Source organism: Ambystoma mexicanum, chromosome 10 (genome assembly GCF_040938575.1).
Source record: "Ambystoma mexicanum isolate Mex_15411 chromosome 10, UKY_AmexF1_1, whole genome shotgun sequence".
NCBI lineage: Eukaryota > Metazoa > Chordata > Amphibia > Caudata > Ambystomatidae > Ambystoma > Ambystoma mexicanum.
In genome coordinates, this window is record NC_090932.1 from 1,489,178,705 (window position 1) to 1,489,198,605 (window position 19,901).

General features: G+C 49.8%; 1 protein-coding gene across 1 annotated transcript in view; it reads right to left on the bottom strand.

The window, feature by feature from the left end:
- The window catches only part of DIABLO (diablo IAP-binding mitochondrial protein), a 337,779-nt gene extending 327,768 nt beyond the window's left edge, over positions 1–10,011 (bottom strand). The window contains exon 1 of the mRNA XM_069619599.1: positions 9,822–10,011. Within this exon, the coding sequence (XP_069475700.1) occupies positions 9,822–9,871 (50 nt within the window). The 5' untranslated portion in view covers positions 9,872–10,011. The remainder of the gene's footprint in view (positions 1–9,821) is intronic.
- Positions 10,012–19,901: the final 9,890 nt, after the last annotated feature.

The following is a 19,901-nucleotide window of genomic DNA, read 5'->3' on the forward strand; positions in this document are numbered from 1 at the left end:
TTACACTTACGCATCTCATCCTGCAAGGAAAATTATGGAGGTTTGACTTCAGCCTGTTGGTACACGCAAGCACTACCACTTGATAGTGTGTGTCACCATTCTATGACTGGGTGTTGGGTTTTAGAGCTTACGTGGCAGGCGTAGACTCATCCTGTACCAGGCGTTTCCCTGCAGGTTCACCTGTGGGTGCACCTACAACAGGTGGGACTGACAGTTGCATGCCCTTCTGTTGTGCCTTCATCACTCTCCAGTGCCGGGGTGTCAGGGTCGACAGGTGGCACTGTCGGTCCCTGTTATCAACATCTGTGGAGGATACCAACTGTGGAATGTTGGGTCATGCTTCTGTTGCAGTCATATACACGTCAACACATGTCTATGGGAAGTATGTGCACAGGGAATGACTGCCTTCAAGGATACTTTTACCCGGTCTATGTTGCAGTTTAACTACAAACTGGCTTTGCTCATGTATACATGCATGGCACACCTTCACATCTTTGCTTTGCCATATGGAACCTGAAATGTAACGTTGCATGCTTTTCCGTTAATGTGCGTCACTCAAGGATTTACATAAAAGCATGCACTCATTTTTTTCTGGGACATCACTTGTGTGCGCTGTGTAGGACCAGGCAGGGTACATGCAAAGTCAGTAAGGGGCTTTCCTTTGCATTCCAGGACTGGAAGCATGCTATCTGATGGGTATGCGTTTGCTTGACCCACGCCTCTGCTCAGTGCCTTTCACAAACATTCATACACATATACGCACACACCCACACTGATGTGGCGATTTACCTGCTACTGGTTCGGTTCTGCTTCACCATCTATGGCAAGGTCAATGTCAGGTTGTCGTCCGCGGGTGGCCCACCACCTGTGCCACTAGCATTGGCATGCAGATTTGTGATGTTTTCCTTTGTCTGCCTCCGGATGTCACCCCCCAACCTTCTTTATCTCCTAAATGACGTACTTTTCTACACCAAGGGCATTGACAACGGTAATCAATCCCATCTAGAGAGCGTTAATTAGAACAAGATTGATCAGCTGGCCATGCAGTTAAGGCAGGGTGTACATGCGCTGAGCCACAAAGGATGACAATTTCCTCTTCCTCAATGAAGGATTTGGCTTTGCGATCTTGGTAAAATCCTGGTCGTCTTTGCATGACATTTTGGTGGATTGTTTTTGAGGTTCCTGTGCTACCCAATGGTTTCGAGAGCGACTTACTGCTTTGCTTCCGTTTTAATGGTGTTTGTCAAAAACGTTCAGATCATGTCAGATGTGGCAAAAGTGTCCTGCCTAGTGGGACCTCAATATAACTCTTACACTACTTCCACCACCCATCTAATAAAGAAAACTTGCAGTGATGCAGATTATGTGGAAAAAGGGGTGGAGGTGTTCGCCCCCGCTTCCCCTCAAAAAACTCCAGGGGGCAGTTCCTGCTCTGGGAACATCACAACAATGAACGCATGACAGCCTGGGATGCATCACAAGCAGCTCAGTTATCTTTTATTTCCAGCAGTAGTCAAATCTCCTGTCTTTTGCAGTATGATGCCCACTCAGTGGATCTCATGGCAGGGAAACACCCTATGGGATTAGTGACGACCTGGGGAGAACATGGTATGCCCATAGCCCACCTAACCCAAACACCGTCCTACCTGCCTTCCACCAACACTTTCCCTAGTGTTCCTATATGTTTTTGTCCTACCAGCAACATAGGAAGTACTGCGACAAGGAATAGTCTGGACTCATCAAGGAACATGCATCCCTTAAGTACTGAGATTAGCAGGAGACCAATTGACTGCCTAAAAAATCTCAGGATCTGTACTCGGACGAACAAGAAGAGCGGAAGCATAAAGAGCACTTACAAGAACATGAATGAACAGTCTAGTTCTCTTGAAACCGGATGGGCACAGCCCATTCATTCAAATATTTAGAGGAAATACAGGAAGGGGAGAGTAGCCCTACCTAGAGGAACCGCGAGATGGGAAGCAGACCAGAGCGGAGAACAGGAGAACTCATTGCTGGGGATGCTACCCTGCAGGCAGATCTGTCCCTATCTGGTCTACAATGGAGAGGCCCACCATAGCCATGGAGAAGCAGGCGTTCAGACACAAGGAGCAGCTGGAAAGCGCTGTCAACAGGAGCCACCCAGCCCGTGAGGAACCAAACACTGAAGAGCCACCGCAGCACACCAGAAAGCAGCAGGGACCGTGAGTGGCCCGAAAGGATCGAGGCGAGCCTGCGACAGACTGAACAACACCGGCAAGTCCCTTTCAGGTACCTCGGTTGCTAGGAAGGTTGGTGGGCCTACAGAAGGGCTAACAAGCATTTGAACACGGGTCAGGGAACCATGCCCTTTTACGAAGAGTACCTTAAATCATCTTCATAGTCAAAGTATCTGGTAGGATAGTGAACAAGGATTACTGCACCAAGACAGGAGGAATACACAGACACAGACCCATAAGACAGGGCACGCAAGCAGCCCTGCTGAGCTCCTGTCCGTGATCCTACGTTTGATCATGCTGTGGCAGACATAGACCTAGATTTTTGCAACAACAGTTATCGATGGATGAACCCTTCTCCTGTCACCCGAAGCGCAATCCGACAAAAATCGGACTTGGCAAATCACTTTTGTGCTCGTTTTATGAGAAGCCCCTGCACCCCACAAAATGGCACTGAAGGGTCGCAATGCGCACTTGAAGGGAGAATAAGCTGACAGAGCCCAGCGGACCATCGGCCCACACAGCGGCTCCATAGAGGAACGGATGGTATCCCTCAACTCACTCTTGTGGCATTGGTCCATTCAAATACTCCCTCACCTACATCGGAATGAAGAGCAGGACGATACGCAGCGTTTCGCCTCAGCGCGCTGCTTTCGAGTTGAAGGCTCTAAGGTGCGGAGGAAGCCCTCAACTACTGCCGGGACGGCGACCATCGAACTGCTACCGAGTGTCGAGGGAGGGGATTTGCCGGACCCAGGGAGCGCGGGGCTCCGACACCAAGAGTAGTGAATTACCCCAAAAGCGGAACATGAACGAGTGCGCCACGGATTAAGCCACCAAGATCCGGAGCCTGCGCAAAAAGGTACGAAGCGCCTATACCCAGGCACAAGTAACACATTAGCGAGACACAAATAGTCGAGGCACATACTGCTATCCCCATGCAATTTAACAAAAGTAAGAGCGAGGGGTCACAGCAGCAACGTCCTGTTCCCAGCACCATAACACGGAGGGCTCCCCCTGGGGAGGCTAGACCCAACATTAGGCTACACGCATACGGAAGACCATGTACGACACACATGATTGAACCATGCTAATCTTACTGTCATCCTGAATCACGAACCGCTGGGAGCACTTGAGTCACCCTCGCCGACGTGAGCGGACCCCCCTCTCCGCCCAGACAGGAACGGAAAACGCTGCCTGAGAACAGGACAACGGACTATAGCTGATAGCAAGTGTTGCTTATTACATACGAGGAGTACCTGTAAAGCAACACCCCCTAAATCGGTGCAAGGCCGGAACGTTCCAACGGGGCGGTACACTTCCCTGTACCCCCCCGCACCACAGCGCACTCCACGAGTTTCACCAGCTTAGAGCTTGTATTCCGTGGGGCAAACCACCATGGCTTCAGAGACATAAACCAGACGGTGGCACTAGACGCCCGAACCGACGCAGCAGCGGGAGTACGCACACAGATTCTCCCCCAACAGTAAGCCCCAGCTAGATACTGGGCTGGGGTACTAAGTTCTGCCATTCCGTGTCTACAACCGGATAGCACTCTTGGATAGTGTTGTGCACCTCGATCTATCAACACCACACTACTTCGAATGGGAGGGGTGGAGGGTAGGGGCGGGTGGGTGTGGGGGAGACCCACCTCTACTATTGCGACCTCATCCGAGTGACTGGAGGGCCAATACGTGATACTGTGACTTCATTTCCCGGAGTCACCTAGATGCTATTACATTCACCACTACTGCCTGTACGGACCAACTCCTTTGGGCGCACTGACACACCACTTGGACGCTGAACCAGGCACAGGAGAAGCGCTGCAGATCCGATCCTCGCCCACCTCATCGATCAAACATTTCCACACAGTCGGAAGACTTAATCACCAAGCTTCATACCTTCCGTGCTGCATACACAGCCCTATTGTGAGATCCAACGAAACTTAGTCGCAACTGGGAGAAGCACATTTGCAGCGAGTACTGGTGGAATCATAGTATGGGCCCACAGGGAGATAGATGGCTTTCACAGAGTGGTGGCCACTGAGAAGCCAGATAAGGCCCTGACACCGCATCCCAATCACAGTCACAGGTACACCCATCTCTGCCCCACTAACCACCCAATCATCGACTCTGCGACTGACACCACCGATTGCAGTAGAGTCCTCCTTCATCGATTGCAGCATTAACTAGGAGCCACTCTCTCTCTCTCAATAGCTTTTCTCATTTCTAATACAACTGGTCCGCAATTAACTTTTCTTAACTAAATTGCACGATGAGGAAAGAAATATGGTTTATTGTTTATGTGTGTACTTAACCCATTCATATCGCACCTTCAGGTTCAAATATGGCGGAAAGGAGGGCCCTCACTGACAACACTACAAATGTAGATAGCAATAGGGAAAATGCTAGTGCTACTAGAGCTTATAGTTATGAGTGCAGTTTGTATCTTGTTGCCATTGTTTTCTCTATAATGCTGTTTTGTTTGGGGATGTACTGGAGCATTATTTTTATTTTGGGTGATATAAAAAAAAGAGGAGGAGGGGGGCGGGGTAAAACTAATACAAGGTGGAACAAGCCTTATTTGGAACAGGTTTAAAGTAATATTGGCCCACAATGCCTCTACAAATCATAATCTCAACACTCTGCATAAGAACCAAACTGTCAGAGCCCCAACATGTACATATGCTGCTATGAATTATGATGTTGATGAAGTATATAATGATTATAATGTTCACAATCCAACCTTTGATATATCAGTATCACCATATGTACATATGCACGCAACCAGGGGACCTACCTCAGATGGCGAGAATATGCACTTTAAGCCCCGTACCTCAACCTCACAAATGTATTCAATCTCACAGTCCTGGCAGAGCGATAGTGAACACAATGATGAAACATGGACAGACATTTTTCCTATACAATATCAAAGGGGACATCAAAGGGTGAAAAAGCTATATAATGGTTTAGGGGGATAGAAGACACAAAAGGGGGCCGGAGCACAAAAGGTACAATGCGCACCCTGGCCTTAGATTAGACGCTGTAGAAGACCCCTGCCACCCTGACCAATCTAATAAATGGTATTCATGAGTGCCATGGCTCAGCAGGCGACCACGGAAAGTTGCTACGTTTGCTCTTTGATATCCCATGCATCTGGAACACCCAAAGTTCTCATACCCCAAGAAATGCCTTTGTCAGATGACCAATGTCTTGTTCATCTAGCCCTTCGTAGGATTCAGAGTACCTTCCAGGCACACACCGTAACAGTACAATTGCTGCAGAGTTCTTTGCGTGAAAGAGCAATTTTTTATCATCAAGGGGACAACGTTCACAGAGAATAAGTGGCAAGAAGAGACGATAACGTGCAAGGCAGAAGCACTGTGAGGATTGTCAAGAAAAATTTCAATGGGTGGAACATGCATTCCCACGTGGTCTCGACACATTGCCAAACTAACCTGGGTGACAGCTCTTGAAAAGTCCATCAAAATACAACGAGAAATACAGTATGAACTTTGCATTCACAGAGAAGGGAAGGTGTCCATGGGATCAAACAAGTACTGCAACAAAACGCTCATTCTCCCAGACATGAAGAGAGGCACAGCAGCCTTAATGGACACTTACTGGGTATGCGGCAAGCAAGCTTACCTGCACCTCCCACCGTTATGGAGAGGTACCTGCGCCATGGCCACACTGCATTCGGCCCTGATGGTGATCCGACAAAGCCATGTCCAGGGGGAGAGGGTGGCAACCAAAACGTCCTTGGCACCCCAGTCAGCAACTGAAGAGCCCCCCGCATACGACATCCTGTCAATAGATAAGTTGCAGGAAAGAGTGTCCCGCAAGAGGCGATCTTCAAACTATATCTCCAGCTAGTCCTCAGAACTCTAAATGGCTGCAAATAGCGAGGTGGGAGCTGATCCAGCTGGCCAACGACACAGAAGAAGGATTCAATGTGATCAAAGTAGAACTCGGAGCCCTGTGGTTAATGACCATGCAAAACCGGTACATCCTGACCTCCTCACAGCAATGGACGGCGTGTTTGCCGAAAAATTAGCAGTGTATGTTGTACATTCATACCTTCTACCGATGCAGACAATGGAACGTTCTCACACATGATATATGCAGTACACAACCTTGGTGAAAGGATGAAGAAGGAAGGGGAGATACAACCAAGCAATTGGTTAATGACATTTTTTGACTGGATCCTTTCCTGGTTCAGAACTATGATGAAAATACTTGTCCCAATTATAGTTTCCTGTTTTTTGTGTGCCAGGTAGGCATCCGATGTAGTGCAAAATCAATGCCTAGTTCTGCGATGATGACAATGGGCAAAACGACAAGGGTGCAAACGATGAAAGACATGCAAATACAGACTGGGGAAACTAAACATCCCAAATTTCTTATGACAGCAGTGTATCGCAACCCAGGGGACAGGGTGGATAGTTTATATAATACCACAATTAAAGAACCCCGGGAGCGGGAATGGTATAGGTGGATCTGGATGGGGATATATACATGACATGTACCCCTGATGAATATGCCAGACGGGGTCGTAGCTTATGAGGTGTTTGTAGAGCTTGGATGCCCAAAAAAAGACACCTGCTGGAGGTGAAACACTACAAGAATGCTAGCAACATTAAGAGTAAGTTGTTACTTTAAATGTAACGAAAGGGGGGGTAGGTAAGGAAGAAGGGGGGTCAGTTTTCCCCCCTCCCCGTACATTCCACACGAAACAGACCACCTGCTCTTGCAATGGTTGGGGGACGACTTCCTTGCCCTTCCCTGGTCCCAGCGACGAGTCCCTGGCACCTACAGAAGCGGGGATACTGCAAGATACATTTGGACTCCATTTTGTGTGCCCCAGACTCCATCTTTGGATTAGGCCGCATTCTGATATTTGTGAAGCCTTCTCTCCCCTCAGCAGCACCACGCACAGCGAGCACCGACAGCCCCCACCTTTTTCCTCTCGCGCTTGTGCCACCCAAACCCATTTCTCACGGATGCTCTGGCGCGAATTGTTACAAGCAAACAGTGTATTCTTTTCATCCTTCCTCCGAGATCACTGCCCTGCGGATGACCGGGCCAAATCATGACTTGTGGCCCATCCGTCTCCACAAACCCGCTCCTGCACCTCTAACCCCTCCAGTCTTCTTTGATGTAACAGAAGGGTGACCCTTCCTTGATGACCACCATAGAGTGCCCCCAATAGAACTACTCTCATGTCATATATCCTGCCCAAAACCAACACATATCAATCCATCCCCTCCTGCTCTGAAGTACCAGACCCGACAACTGTTAAATCTCACCCCACAGTAAGTCACCTGGAGGGCATGGGCCCCACACCCTTCACCTCGCCAATGATCTGAGGAGGGATAATGAAAATAAGTGTGTACAATTTATAGGCCTCTCTTAATACCAAAAGGTATAGTTTATGAGTTATTTACTGCATGTCCTGTGATAGCGTGTATATTAGTTAGTCAGTACCCGCCGCTTATCCTGGACCCGAACTGACCTTCACCTCGCACAGACCAGCCCAGCTGACCCACGTGATGCCTACCAGCCCGCCAAGCTGACAGCCAATCTCATGGAGCCTGCCTCTATAGTCCCACACTGGGACCTACTCCCTCACCAATCAAAACGTAACTTGTAGACTATATGGAAAACATCATCTATGACGCTGTAACTCTTTAAAAATGTATTGCTTTGTATTGTTTGCCAGAGCGCTCTCAAGGCAGCAGAGTTCTCTAGATGTTGAATTTTAGATAAAACCTTTTTGTCTCACACAACCAATCTCCAGGTCTCATTCCCTACTGGCATGTATCCATTATTCTGAGTTTCTAATTGCATGTGGGGTGTGACCACCTTCAGAACTTACCTCTGGTACTAAAGGCCTTCAAAGTTTCTCTACTTCTCGCAACTAGTTGAGGCAATCGATATCAAGTATCTAACTTTCAAATCAGCATTTTGGGTAGGTGTTACTTATGCTCTCAGGTTCAGAGGGATCGGAAAGCTGTGTAAAGCGCCATTTCCAATCATAATGCCTCATTCCCAGATGTGATCCATCCTTTCTACAGTAGTCTCTGTATTTCAAACACAAGACATTGGGCCTCATTACGAGTGCGCCGGTCCGGTAACAACGGGCCAGTAAGCTACCGGCACTGTTGTTACCAGACCGGCACACTCCGAGTTCTGCGGGCGGGCGCCATCCCGCCCGCCAGGTCTAACCTGGCAGGCAGAACGGCACCCGCTCGCAGACTTTGGCAGAAGAACCTGGCTTTGGGGAATTACCAGGACCACCGAGCTGTAATGCCGCAGTAATTCGCCAAAGCCAAGTGCCGAAAAAAAACATGACTCCAGCGGCAGCCATGCTTTTTTTTTACCGGCACGGCTACCACAGGGGTCGTAATGAGGCTGATTGTGTAGTTTGTCCAGGACTCATCCTCCCCGAGTAGGAGTGATGGCACACACTGGGTATAAAAAGCATGGTGTTGGCTTATTTTGAAAGAATGGTGGCATCCAGGCACGCTCAGGGTCAGAGAGATCGTAACACTATGTAAATCGCCATTTCCAATCACAAGGCCTCATTCCCAGGTGTGATCCATCCTTTTTACAGTAGTCTCTGTATTTCAAACACAAGACATTGTGTAGTTTTTCCACGACTCATCCTCCCCGGAGTAGGAGTGATGGCACACAATGGGTATACAAAGCGTGGTGTTGGCTTATTTTGAAAGAATAGTGGCATCTAGGCAGTCTGACAGCCTGATTGTGACTTCAGTCCCCCCGCACCCTCCCCCACCCCGTATTAGCAGATTGATCAGGAAAACAAATGGAGATTGGCATAAGATGGATGGTATCTTGGGCAGAAGCTCAGGGTGTTTCTACACAGGACATGTGTTGATTGGCTACACTGGCCGATCCAAATTTAGCAGGATTTACTGCTTGCACTTGTACAGAAAAGGAGCAGTTTCCGATATGCATATATGCCAACCCTCCCGATTTAAGCGGGAGACTGCCGATTTTTCAGGGGAAAATACTGCTATTTTGCATGTTCTCCCGCCTAAAAGTGTACATTCCCCAACGCATTCCTATGGGGAAATTGTTCTCTCCCGATTTCTCTGAAGAAATCTCCCTTGCAGGTGCCTCGGAATGTTGGCATGTATGGATATGAGCTCCACCAATCACAGTAAAGGGTGAACGTTGGTGCGACAAATGGAAATTAGCCAGTGATGCTGTGTTCCAACATCATGATTGGCGTTCCAAGTCGTTTTATAGACCCATCATTAGTGCCTTTTGAATGCCTAAGAATCTCAGATGAAAGGACTGTGACGATGAAGAGGGAAGTGGAGGAAATATAATTACTACAATTAAACCAGAACACACATTACACGGTCAGGGGAGCAACCAGCCATTCCCTATCGGCTGAAAACAGACCATACCGGGATAATGCTGCTGATCTATCACTCCAGAAATGTCCTCCCTGGCGGCCGTCAAAGGCGCCCAACTTTGTTTGGCAAGTGTGTGATAGTTAACTGGTTCACCCACACCGTGCTGGTCTTCCATAGGTATACATTACCAGGAACGCAACCGATAATGGACTATCCAGTACCTGAAAACAGAGTGCAATCTCCTCAGCAGTCGACCTGTCAAAGCAGCCATCTTACGTTGCTACACAAGAAATGATGTTAGCACCGCCCCTAGGTCAAATTCGCAGTGGAACTATGGTCTCCAGTCGTTATGTGGGTGGGAGGAGTTGATCACGTTACGCTGTGCAGCTCTGAAAGCAGGAGAATCTCTCTTACGAACTGAGCTTGCCCAACCAAGTATTCTAGAAATAGAAAGGAAACTGGAGCTCTACGGCTCTCACAATGTACGTAAACACGGCGGCCATCTCGAAAAGGAGCAATATTCATTTGAACGGTACAATATGAATGTGGCCTATTCCAAAGGTTTCTCTATCAGTTGGGTAAATTATGAATTATAATTTACATCTTCATCAAAACGTATAAAGTATATACAGATTATAACTTGCTTTCGATGAATTAAATGTCCCTAAAACATAGTTATATTCAGTCTAATCTAATGTATACATATGTCTTGATGTCATCCATTCCAACAAGCCTCTTTTCATTCTGAAGTAGCCCACTCAGTCTTGGTTGGCTATTGGGGATTCAAGCTCTGCCTACAAACCGAAACTAGTGGCATAAGATGTGAAGACAGGAGTGAGATTCGATGTGTGGAAGACAAACAGCTGCTGAGTGTTTGGCTTTTTACCCAACTGTGGTGTTAAGATCCTTTAACATGTGTCCTGACTGGGTGTAAATAAAAGGAGCCCCCTGCATGCAAGTGCTTTAGAACGATGGCAGACTCCAAGAATGGATTTACTGCGTCTGGCGCTCATTCTGTGTCTGCAGGCCTGCACCATGTGACCGCAGTCCTGCAGGTTTTGGCATAGCGCTCAACTCACACGCTTTTGGCGGGTGTCACCCGCCTTGTAAAGGGCTGACTCACCCGCCAAGCCTCCTGCACACCCATTCATTCCAGTGGGCGCCTCACCCGCCAAAAACAAAATCGGGTGATTTCACCCGCCTTTAGACACAAATGGTTGAGAGCTATGGGTTTTGGCATAGCTCTCAACCATTTGTCTCGCAAAGGCGGGTGAAATCACCCGATTTTGTTTCTGGCGGGTGAGACGCCCATTGAAATGAATGGGCGTGCAGGAGACTTGGCGGGTGAGTCAGCCCTTTGCAAGGCGGGTGACACCCGCCAAAAGCGGGTGAGTTGAGAGCTATGGGTTTTGGTGCTGTGGGACCACCATGCTAGCATGGTGGCAGGGGTCCGCACAGGCTGATCTCACAACCGGATGCTCCAGGCATCCATGGGTGCACCGCATACATGCCAACCCTCCCGATTAAGGCGGGAGACTCCCGATTTTTAGGTGAAAAATATAGCTATTTTTCACTGTCTCCCGCCTAAAATAACTGGAGCCCCAATGCATTCCTATGGGGAAATATGCGTCTCTCGATTTCCCTGTGGAAAACTCCCTTCCAGGTGCATCTGAATGTTGGCATGTAAGGCACCGACACCCCAGGCCTGTGTCCCGCAGGGCCTATTAGGGTCCTTCTGCCGTGCACCATAATAAGACTGGGTGACCCAGGCAACCAACAGAGGTGCTGCCCCTCCAGCACCAATGATGCCGGCTCGAGTGGCCTTGTGAAGCCCCATAACACCAACCATTCACCAACTATGGCAATGCTAGTTCCAATGGCCATTTCCACCCTCTATGTGTCCCTCTCCATGGTACACACCCCTGAGATCTATTTGAGCCGGCTCTATACTTTTAAGGGGATGTCAATGTTTTTTCCTCCAAAAGATAATGTCTTAATTTCAGCTGTAGAGAAGCTCCTGTTGTAATAAAATGTTGTTACAGGTGTGCATTGAGCCACTTGATTTATAAGCAATATGCATGTCTTTGCATTTGCTCCTCACACTTAATTACTGTTAAAACAAGCAATGAAGAGACAAGATGGCTGCTGACACCAGATCGAAGTGTCGGCAGCAGCTTTGCAAGGCTGCAGAACTTTCACAGCGCCGTCACCACCCCACAGCCGCTGGACGCCACCCGGAGGCTGGGGAACTGCGCGGGAAGCCATTGATCAAATATACTGAGCCGGAGAGAGAGAGGGAGAGCGGCACCCTGGCTCGGGTCACAGGAAGTCGCCCAAGGCCGCCACAGTCCCCGGAGAAGGAAGTGGAGGAGCCAACAGAGGGAGGGATCCAATCAAGGGAAAGGGAAACTAACAGCCAGAGGAGGAGGAGCTGCATACAGGCGACCGGAACTGAGGAGAAGCAGTCAGGAACGGGGACCCGGTGGGTGCACAAATCTATATCACACAGCTACCCGGCACAAACAAGCAAGAGGGACCCACACAGTGTGGGAGACCCCACACGGGCACTGGAGGAGAGCAGGCACATCCCTCTCCAGTGGCAATAAGAACACGAGCTGCACCCTCGCACAGAGGGCAGCGGGCTGCACCATGCAGCCCCACTTGCGGTAGAAGAGGCCGAAGAGCCAGCAGAGGGAAGGATCAGTGAGGGAGAAGGTTGGGGATCATATGCACCAGAAATGACGCAGCAGCGAGTAGCAGCAGGAGCAAGAGGAGCAGTAGATAGGCAGCAGGAATGGAGGAGCAGCAGGCAAGTGTGGGATCCAGTCTGGCCCTCGCATAATTAAACCGCTACCACTACACCGTTGTTAAGAGCCATCAGTGCAAGGGAAACCACTTACAAGGGAAACCACTTAGGGCAGGGGGAGCGACAGAGACTGCAAGAGTGGACTGGCACACCCTTAGATGAAGCTGTGCAGCAATGGGGCAGAAGTGAAGGTGACGAACGGGTGAACGAAGAGAATGGAGGAGGCACCCCGATAACCGGGGCAGGGGCCGTCCTCCTTCCGCTCTCTCGTCCCTCCCCCCACAGGGGCAGGGGAGAGGGCGGCAAGGTGAACAGAGGAAAGGGCGCCAAAAAGCCCGCAAAAGCCCGCGAAGGGTAAGAAAGGAAGAAGGAGGAGCTTGGGCTACATAAGCGGCGGGCGCCCGGCACAGGAGCACTTGCAGCTCTTCCAGCAGCCGGGCGCCCGCCAAAAATCGGAGGATTTCGTTTTCAAGAAGGATGTTCGTTTTGCCTTTCCTGTTCGTGTTGCGGTGACCATGTGAGGAGGTTCGTGTGGTCGCAGTGAAGGAAGGGGTCCGGTACTGGAAGTTCCAGAGGTTCCAGAGAAGGTGTTGGCCAGTTCAGGAGAGAGGAGATCGTAGATTACGCAGCGTTAACAAGGAAAGAGGTAAATAGCCGGGCATGTAGGGGTTGCGTTTCGTGCAGATTAATTGCACGGGGGCGGGCGTAGGAAATTAAGGATGCGTGCAGAGAGGGCCGCATCTGCAGTCACCTACTGCTATGCACTCCAGGGAACTGGGGTGGGGGTGAGGCCGGAAGCTATGAATGGCGTTCTTTGGAATGCACCAACATCGAGTTGGGAGGTACACCCGGCATATGTCGAGGTGGACTTTGTGAGACATTTTATTATAAAAGCCGGTAAAAGGATGCCTGAATGCGTGGCTTGCTTTCATCATATGTGGTCCAATCGAGAGCTAGGAAACGGTCACGGAAACGTATTTCCATGCGACCCATTGTGCAAAGTTGAATTAAGGGGAAAATGTTGGCTGCTAAGCAGGGGAGGCGTTCGCAAATGTGGGTGTACGCTGTCGTGGGTTTGTTATTTTCGAATGGAATGCATTAAAAATGTTTAAGTAAGTTCAAGGAAACTACTAAATTATAACGGAGCAGTCATCAGGCGGGGTGAAATGGTATCTATGCGTTACAAGTGTCACCTTGGTATTGTATTTAGGCAGAGTGGTGACCATAGCAGGCTTTGTGGTAGTGAACGGCAGTGGCCTAGAGGTTAAGTGCTTAAACACAACCAAGAGCAGAAGAAGTCATTAGAACCCCATAGGAAGCAACAAAGCATCGAGCAGGAGGGGACCACTGTGGTCACATTGGAAATAGCAAAGAAACCCATCAGAGGAGTGGAACAAGTGGGAAGAGCCCCCTGCCCCTTCTCCCTCCCCTGCAAAAGGAGACAAGGACCCGCCCGGAGACTAGTGGCCCAACGAGGGAAGGGCAGTAAACCTGGGAACAAACCCCACAAAGAGGAAATATCTGCCTAGAGGTACCCATCCCTAGCATGGCAGGAAGTATCACACTAAAGGAGGGGGACAAGCAACCTGGGGTCCAGGAACGTAACCCACCTGCATGGCACACATACAGGAGGCAGCCCAGCCGAAGCATCTGAAGGGCATCAAGCAGGCAACAAGGGGTGACTGGCAGTCCACCCTCCTACACTCAAAAGAAGAAGGAAACCTGGGAAACCTGCCATTACAAAATAAAGTTAACCCGAGGAGAGGAGAAACGAGGAAGGTAAAAAAACAGATGTCCAAATCAGCAAAGGCGAAAGGTACTAAAACAGACAGCGTCCTCAGCAGACATCCCAGGCACCATTCCATCTATATGGGGCCTGTCCGAGGGGAAGGGCCAGGGCAAAGGCCCCCAAGAAACAACAGAGCAAGGGGGACCGAGGGGTCGGTCCCCATATGACCATTTTAAAGACGGGGCCTTCACCGCGACATGCTGTCCCTCCAGGAAACGCTTACAAAAGCATTCCAGGAATAATTCCAACCAATGAGAATGGACCTCAGTGTTAACGGAAATAAGGCAAGAGGTCGGCCAGCTTGGGGACAGGACAGATCTCTTGGAACAAGGTTGGCAAGAGATGGATAAGGACACCACGGCGCAGGGCGAAGGAATAGAGCAACTCCAAATGACCACACACAACCTTGAACTGCAGATGGAGGACATGGAGAATCGCTCAAGGAGGATTGACATAAGGATCAAAAACCTCCCTGAAGCCATCGAATTGGAAATGATTCACCATACTGGCAAGGCAGGACAAAGGATGTGCTGGCAGCATTCAAAAGGTACGCCCAGAAGGAAGCAGTCCTGAGAGCAGCTAGGGCGCAGGAAAGGGTTACATAAAAGGGTGTCACGATATCCCTCTTTCAGGATTTGGCGAGCAGCACGCTGCTTAAGAGGAGACAATGGGCCCGTTGGTAAGGGAACTGACCAAAAAGGGAATCCACTACAAATGCACATTCCCCTTGGGACTGGTTTTTGAGTGGGAAGGAGCCCAAAAACGCATTAACACAGCGCAAGAGGGAGAGGACCTTCTACGACTGGAAGCAAGCCAAGAGGATCGCTCCCCCCAAGCCAAGGCCCGGCCGAGAATCCGCCAGTGGGAGCGGACAACAATTGGAGGACGATGGAGAAGAACCACACTGCAAGACCCATGGCCCAAGTCCGGGGGGGCCAGTGGAGAGAACAGAATTGATGGGAAACAAATATAGAGGTGAAGGGGTGGTGAACAGTGAAGGCATCTAAATGGGCTGTAGGAGCATTAGAGAACATTCCGTCTTAGTTTCGGTTAGGGCAGTGGTGCCCAGGAGGGAAAGAGAGGAGGGATGTGTGTCGAGGGAGGAAGGGGGTAAGGGCAGGGGGAGGTGGGAACCATCCCCAGGTTGGGGGGATGGTTACAGGGGAGAGGTTAGGTTGGGAAAAGGGAGGAGAAGGGGAACAGGCACAGGGCAGAGGAGTAGGCGGGCCATATAAGAACCAAGGAGAAGGAGAAATCAAAGGATAGGGGGGTGAAAAGAAGGGCAAAATGGAGCAGACAGGGGAAAGGAATAGGGGAAAGATATGGCAGCGGGAATATGAAATGAGGGGAGTAGGAACCCTCAGGGGATAATCATTCAAGTGGTCCACACATAATGTGAGAGGGCTTAATTCCCCTCTCAAAAGGGAAATATTAAGGCTGTTAGCCATTTAGGAGACCCATCTTCTGAGGAAAGACCAAGTACGACTGAAACAGCAGGGCTTCTCAAGTATCTGTCATGCCTCTAACTCTACGAAGAAATGCGGAGTAGCACTAGCCATTCGGGACGGGGTGGATTTTAGAATCAGGAACTCAAGAGCGGCGAAGGAAGGCTGGTACATTATTGTAGTGGGAGACTATGCGGGGGCTATGTATACATTGACATCCATCTATGCCCCTAATGTGGGACAAGAGGGGTTTCTGAGAGACCTACTAGGGGTACTAGAAGGGTTCGAACAGGGCAATATGGTATTAATGGGCGATTTCAACATTGCGTGGTCCTGGGCGGGGAATGCGTACGGAGGGGCAGTGGCCTCGACCTTGCTCAGGGATAGGTTTGTAGCCCTTAGCCTAAGGGATGTTTGGAGGGGGGTGCAAGGGAGCAGGGAAGGATTCTCGTTCTTCTCCAACGTTCACAACTGGTGGAAAAAATGAATAAGTCCTCAACTCCTGCGGTCCTATTGTCTCTCCATGGCGAAAAGGCCTTCGATCGGGTGGGATGGCCTTTTCTGTTCAAGGTGATGGAAAGGATGGGCCTGGGTGGGAATTTTTAGGAGAATGGTCCAGACAAATTATGTATCCCCATGGCACGTCACCGGATTAACGAATCAATGTCTAAAAGTATTCAGCTGTGTAGGGGGACAAAACAGGGGTGTCATCTCTCGCCCCGCCTGTACGCTATATATCTAGAACCACTGTTGGAACTAATCGGGTGGGTGGAAGGAGTCCATGGGATCCCATTCAGAGGTATACAACATAAAGTTGCAGGCTTTGCAGACAACATGCTCTTGACATTATCAAACCCGGTGGACATTTTGACGGAGTTTGGGGCAGCCTCAGGCCTTAAAATTTGCTTAAACAAATCAGAAATGTTTAACCTCACGGTAAAGGAAAGGGAGGTGGCAAAGCTGAAGGAATCATCACCATTTAAATGGAACCCTAAAGGGATCAAATATCTAGAAATTAAAATAACTCTGACCTTACCAGGCTGGTATACAGCCAACTACCCACCTATGCTGACAACAATCAAGGCAAATCTCGTAAAATGGAAGGGGCTTAAGATCTCATGGATGGGGAGAATGGCGGCAGTGAAGATGGTGGCGCTCCCTAAACTGCTTTACCTATTTCAGGCACTTCTGGTTGCGGTTCCGAATAAATTCTTTAGCGACCTTTGGAAAGCAATGGGCGACTTTCCATGGGAGGGTAAGATGGTAAGGGTGGGTCGAGCGTTGCTATCATCCCTGAGAGGGGAAGGAGGGCTGATACTTACTAACTTTAGGTTGTATTATGAGGTGTCCCAATTGCGCATCATACGGGAATGGTTCACAGGGAAAGCGGGGACCGAGTGGGCAGCAATGGACCGTGCAGTGGTGAGGCAAGATCTGGATGAAGTTTTGTGGTTGCTGTGACAACATAGACCAAAACACATGTACCTGAGCTCTGTTACGAGCCTGGTGGCGGAAACATGGGACAAAATGATAATGAAGTATGGGATTACGACATTCCCTTCCAGATTCACCCCTATACTCAACAACCCAGACTTTTCACTGGGCACAGAAACAGGTGCTTTTGGGAAATGGTGGGAGGGGGGATGTAGGAAAGTGAGGGAGATGTTCCAGGCATCCACCATTAGACCATTCACGGACTGCAAACAGTGCTTCGAGGTGGGTGAAACCAAAGGGCTCAGGTACTTTCAGTTACGGCATTGGCTCCAGAACCCCACGGTCAAGGCAGCAGCTTGCCGCAACCTCACGCCGTTTGAAAAATTCCTTGTGACACAGGATAGATCTAAGGGAATCATTTCCAACTTGTATAAACCTCTGGATAAGGCTATCCGCTGGGTGGTATGGCCCCATATGGGACACTGGGAAGGCACGATGGGAAGGGAGCTCCCAAGGGAAGTATGGGAGAGACTATGGAAAACAATTCAGAGATTAGTTAAAGCAACCCAGCTGCAGGAGTGTTGGTATAAGTAATTATATAGATGGCATTACACCCCGGCCCGCCTACAAAAAATAAATCCAGGGTCTACACAGGAACGCTATTGGAAGGAGGTACAGGGGGCTCAAGCCAAGGCATTTGGGGACAAGGAGGTTGTGCCACCGGAGATGGTCTTGCAGGGGCTAGGGATTGGGAATGAGGAGGGTGATAGCTGGGGCCGCAGGAATGCGAGAACAATGCTAACCCTGACTGCGATGTTGCTAATCGGACAAAGGTGGAAGGGGGAGGCCATTCCCACGCTGCGGGACTGGCTTTGGAAAGTGTGGGACTTTGTAGCGCTAGAATGGGCAGCAACCTATGCTATGAACAATACCCTGTCACATTTCGCTATAGACTGGGGGAGGTTCTAACCTTTCTTAAAGACTACAGAGTGCAATGGTGCCCCGGGTGCCTAAAGTTGTTGGGCTTAAGATGATAAATTTGAATAATTCCTTGGCCCCTACAGGACTCATAAAAACACAAGCCCAAGAGAGGGTGGAAGGGGGGAATGGAGAGTTATGTTAAAGTTTGTTGTAAAACAATAAAAACAAATACAAAAGAAAGACAAGCAATGATAGACTCACCGGTGTGTGAAGGCACTCAAAAACCGTGGATGAAATAATAACGAGGTGGAGTGACCTCAAGTGAAGAGTGTGGTATGTACTCAAGTACCAGTGGGAGATGAGAACCATTGGGGGGTGGGAGGTGGTAGTGCCTCCTCGAGTGATGCACCAGCAGAAAAAACGCCAGTTTCTGTGTTGAAATGTGATGTATCGAGTTAGGTAGTGTCTCTTTGCAAGGACGAAGGATAAATTACACACTTTCTGCACAATTTACAAGGACAAGAAGGTCCGTTTAAATTGTCGAGAATGTATGCTATTTACACTTGGTCCTTGCGAATAGCATACATTCAGCACAATTCACAGGTACGAACAGTGTACGTGTAAATTGTGCAGAAAGTATGCTTATTTCTCCTCCAAGTCACGCGAGAAGGAGGCAGATCGTTGGGTTCAGTTTATCGAACTAGAACTCTACACCTCCTCCTTGTCACGTGAATTCTGAGCATATTACGTCCTAGGTCATCTCATCTCGAATGGAAGAAACTAGCAGGAGGAGAATCGTGCATTCTGTAAGCAGCTTGTGTCTGTGGTCTAACAGATGCCTGAATGGGGTCCCTAGAGGGGATTGGTGGGGGACATCTGGGCGTGGGTCTGGAGGGAGGGATGGGGCATCTGGGTGTGGATCTGGAGGGAGAGATGGGGCACATGGGTGTGGATCAGAAGGGAGGCATGGTGTTCCTGGGTGTGGATCAGAAGAGAGGGATGGGGCATCTGGTGTAGATTTAGAGGGAGGGATGGGGCATCTGGGTGTGGATCTGGAGGGGTGGGGCATCTGGGCGTGGATCTGGAGAGAGGCATGGGGCATCTGAGTGTGGATCTGGAGGGAGGAATGGGGCATCTGGGTGTGGATCATAAGGGAGGGATGGGGCATCTGAGTGTGGATCTGGAGGGAGGGAATGGGCATCTTCGTGTGGATCTGGAGGGAGAGATTGGGCATCTGCGTGTGGATCTGGAGGTAGCAATGTGGGTATCTGGATGTGGATCAGAAGGGAGGGATGGGGCATCTGGGCGTGGATCTAGAGGGAGAGATGGGGCACACAGGTGTGGATCAGAAGGGAGGAATGGTGCTCCTGGGTGTGGATCATAAGGGAGGGATGGGGCATCTGGGTGTAGATTTAGAGGAAAGGATGGGGCATCTGAGTGTGGATCTTGAGGGAGGGATTGGGCATCTGCGTGTGGATCTGGAGGTAGGAATGTGGGCATCTGGATGTGGATCAGAAGGGAGGGATAGGGCATCTGGGTGTAGATCTAGAGGGAGGGATGGGGCATCTGGAGGGAGGCATGGGGTATTTGGGTGCGGATCTGGATGAAGGGATGGGGCATCTGGGTGTGGATCTGGAGGTAGGAATGTGGGCACCTTGGTATGGATCTGCAGGGAGGGACGGGGCATCTGGATGGACGGATGGGGCATCTGGGTGTGCATCAGGAGGGAGGGACAGGGAAACTTGTGTATTTGGAGGGAGGAATGGGCTTCTAGGCGTGGATCTGGAGGGAGGGATCGGGCTATGGTTGTGTGGCACGATGGACTGATGGGGGATTTGGGTGTTGATCTGGAAAGAGGGAAGGGACATCTGGAGTAGGGGGTTGGGTGGGGTTTTGGAATCTAGGT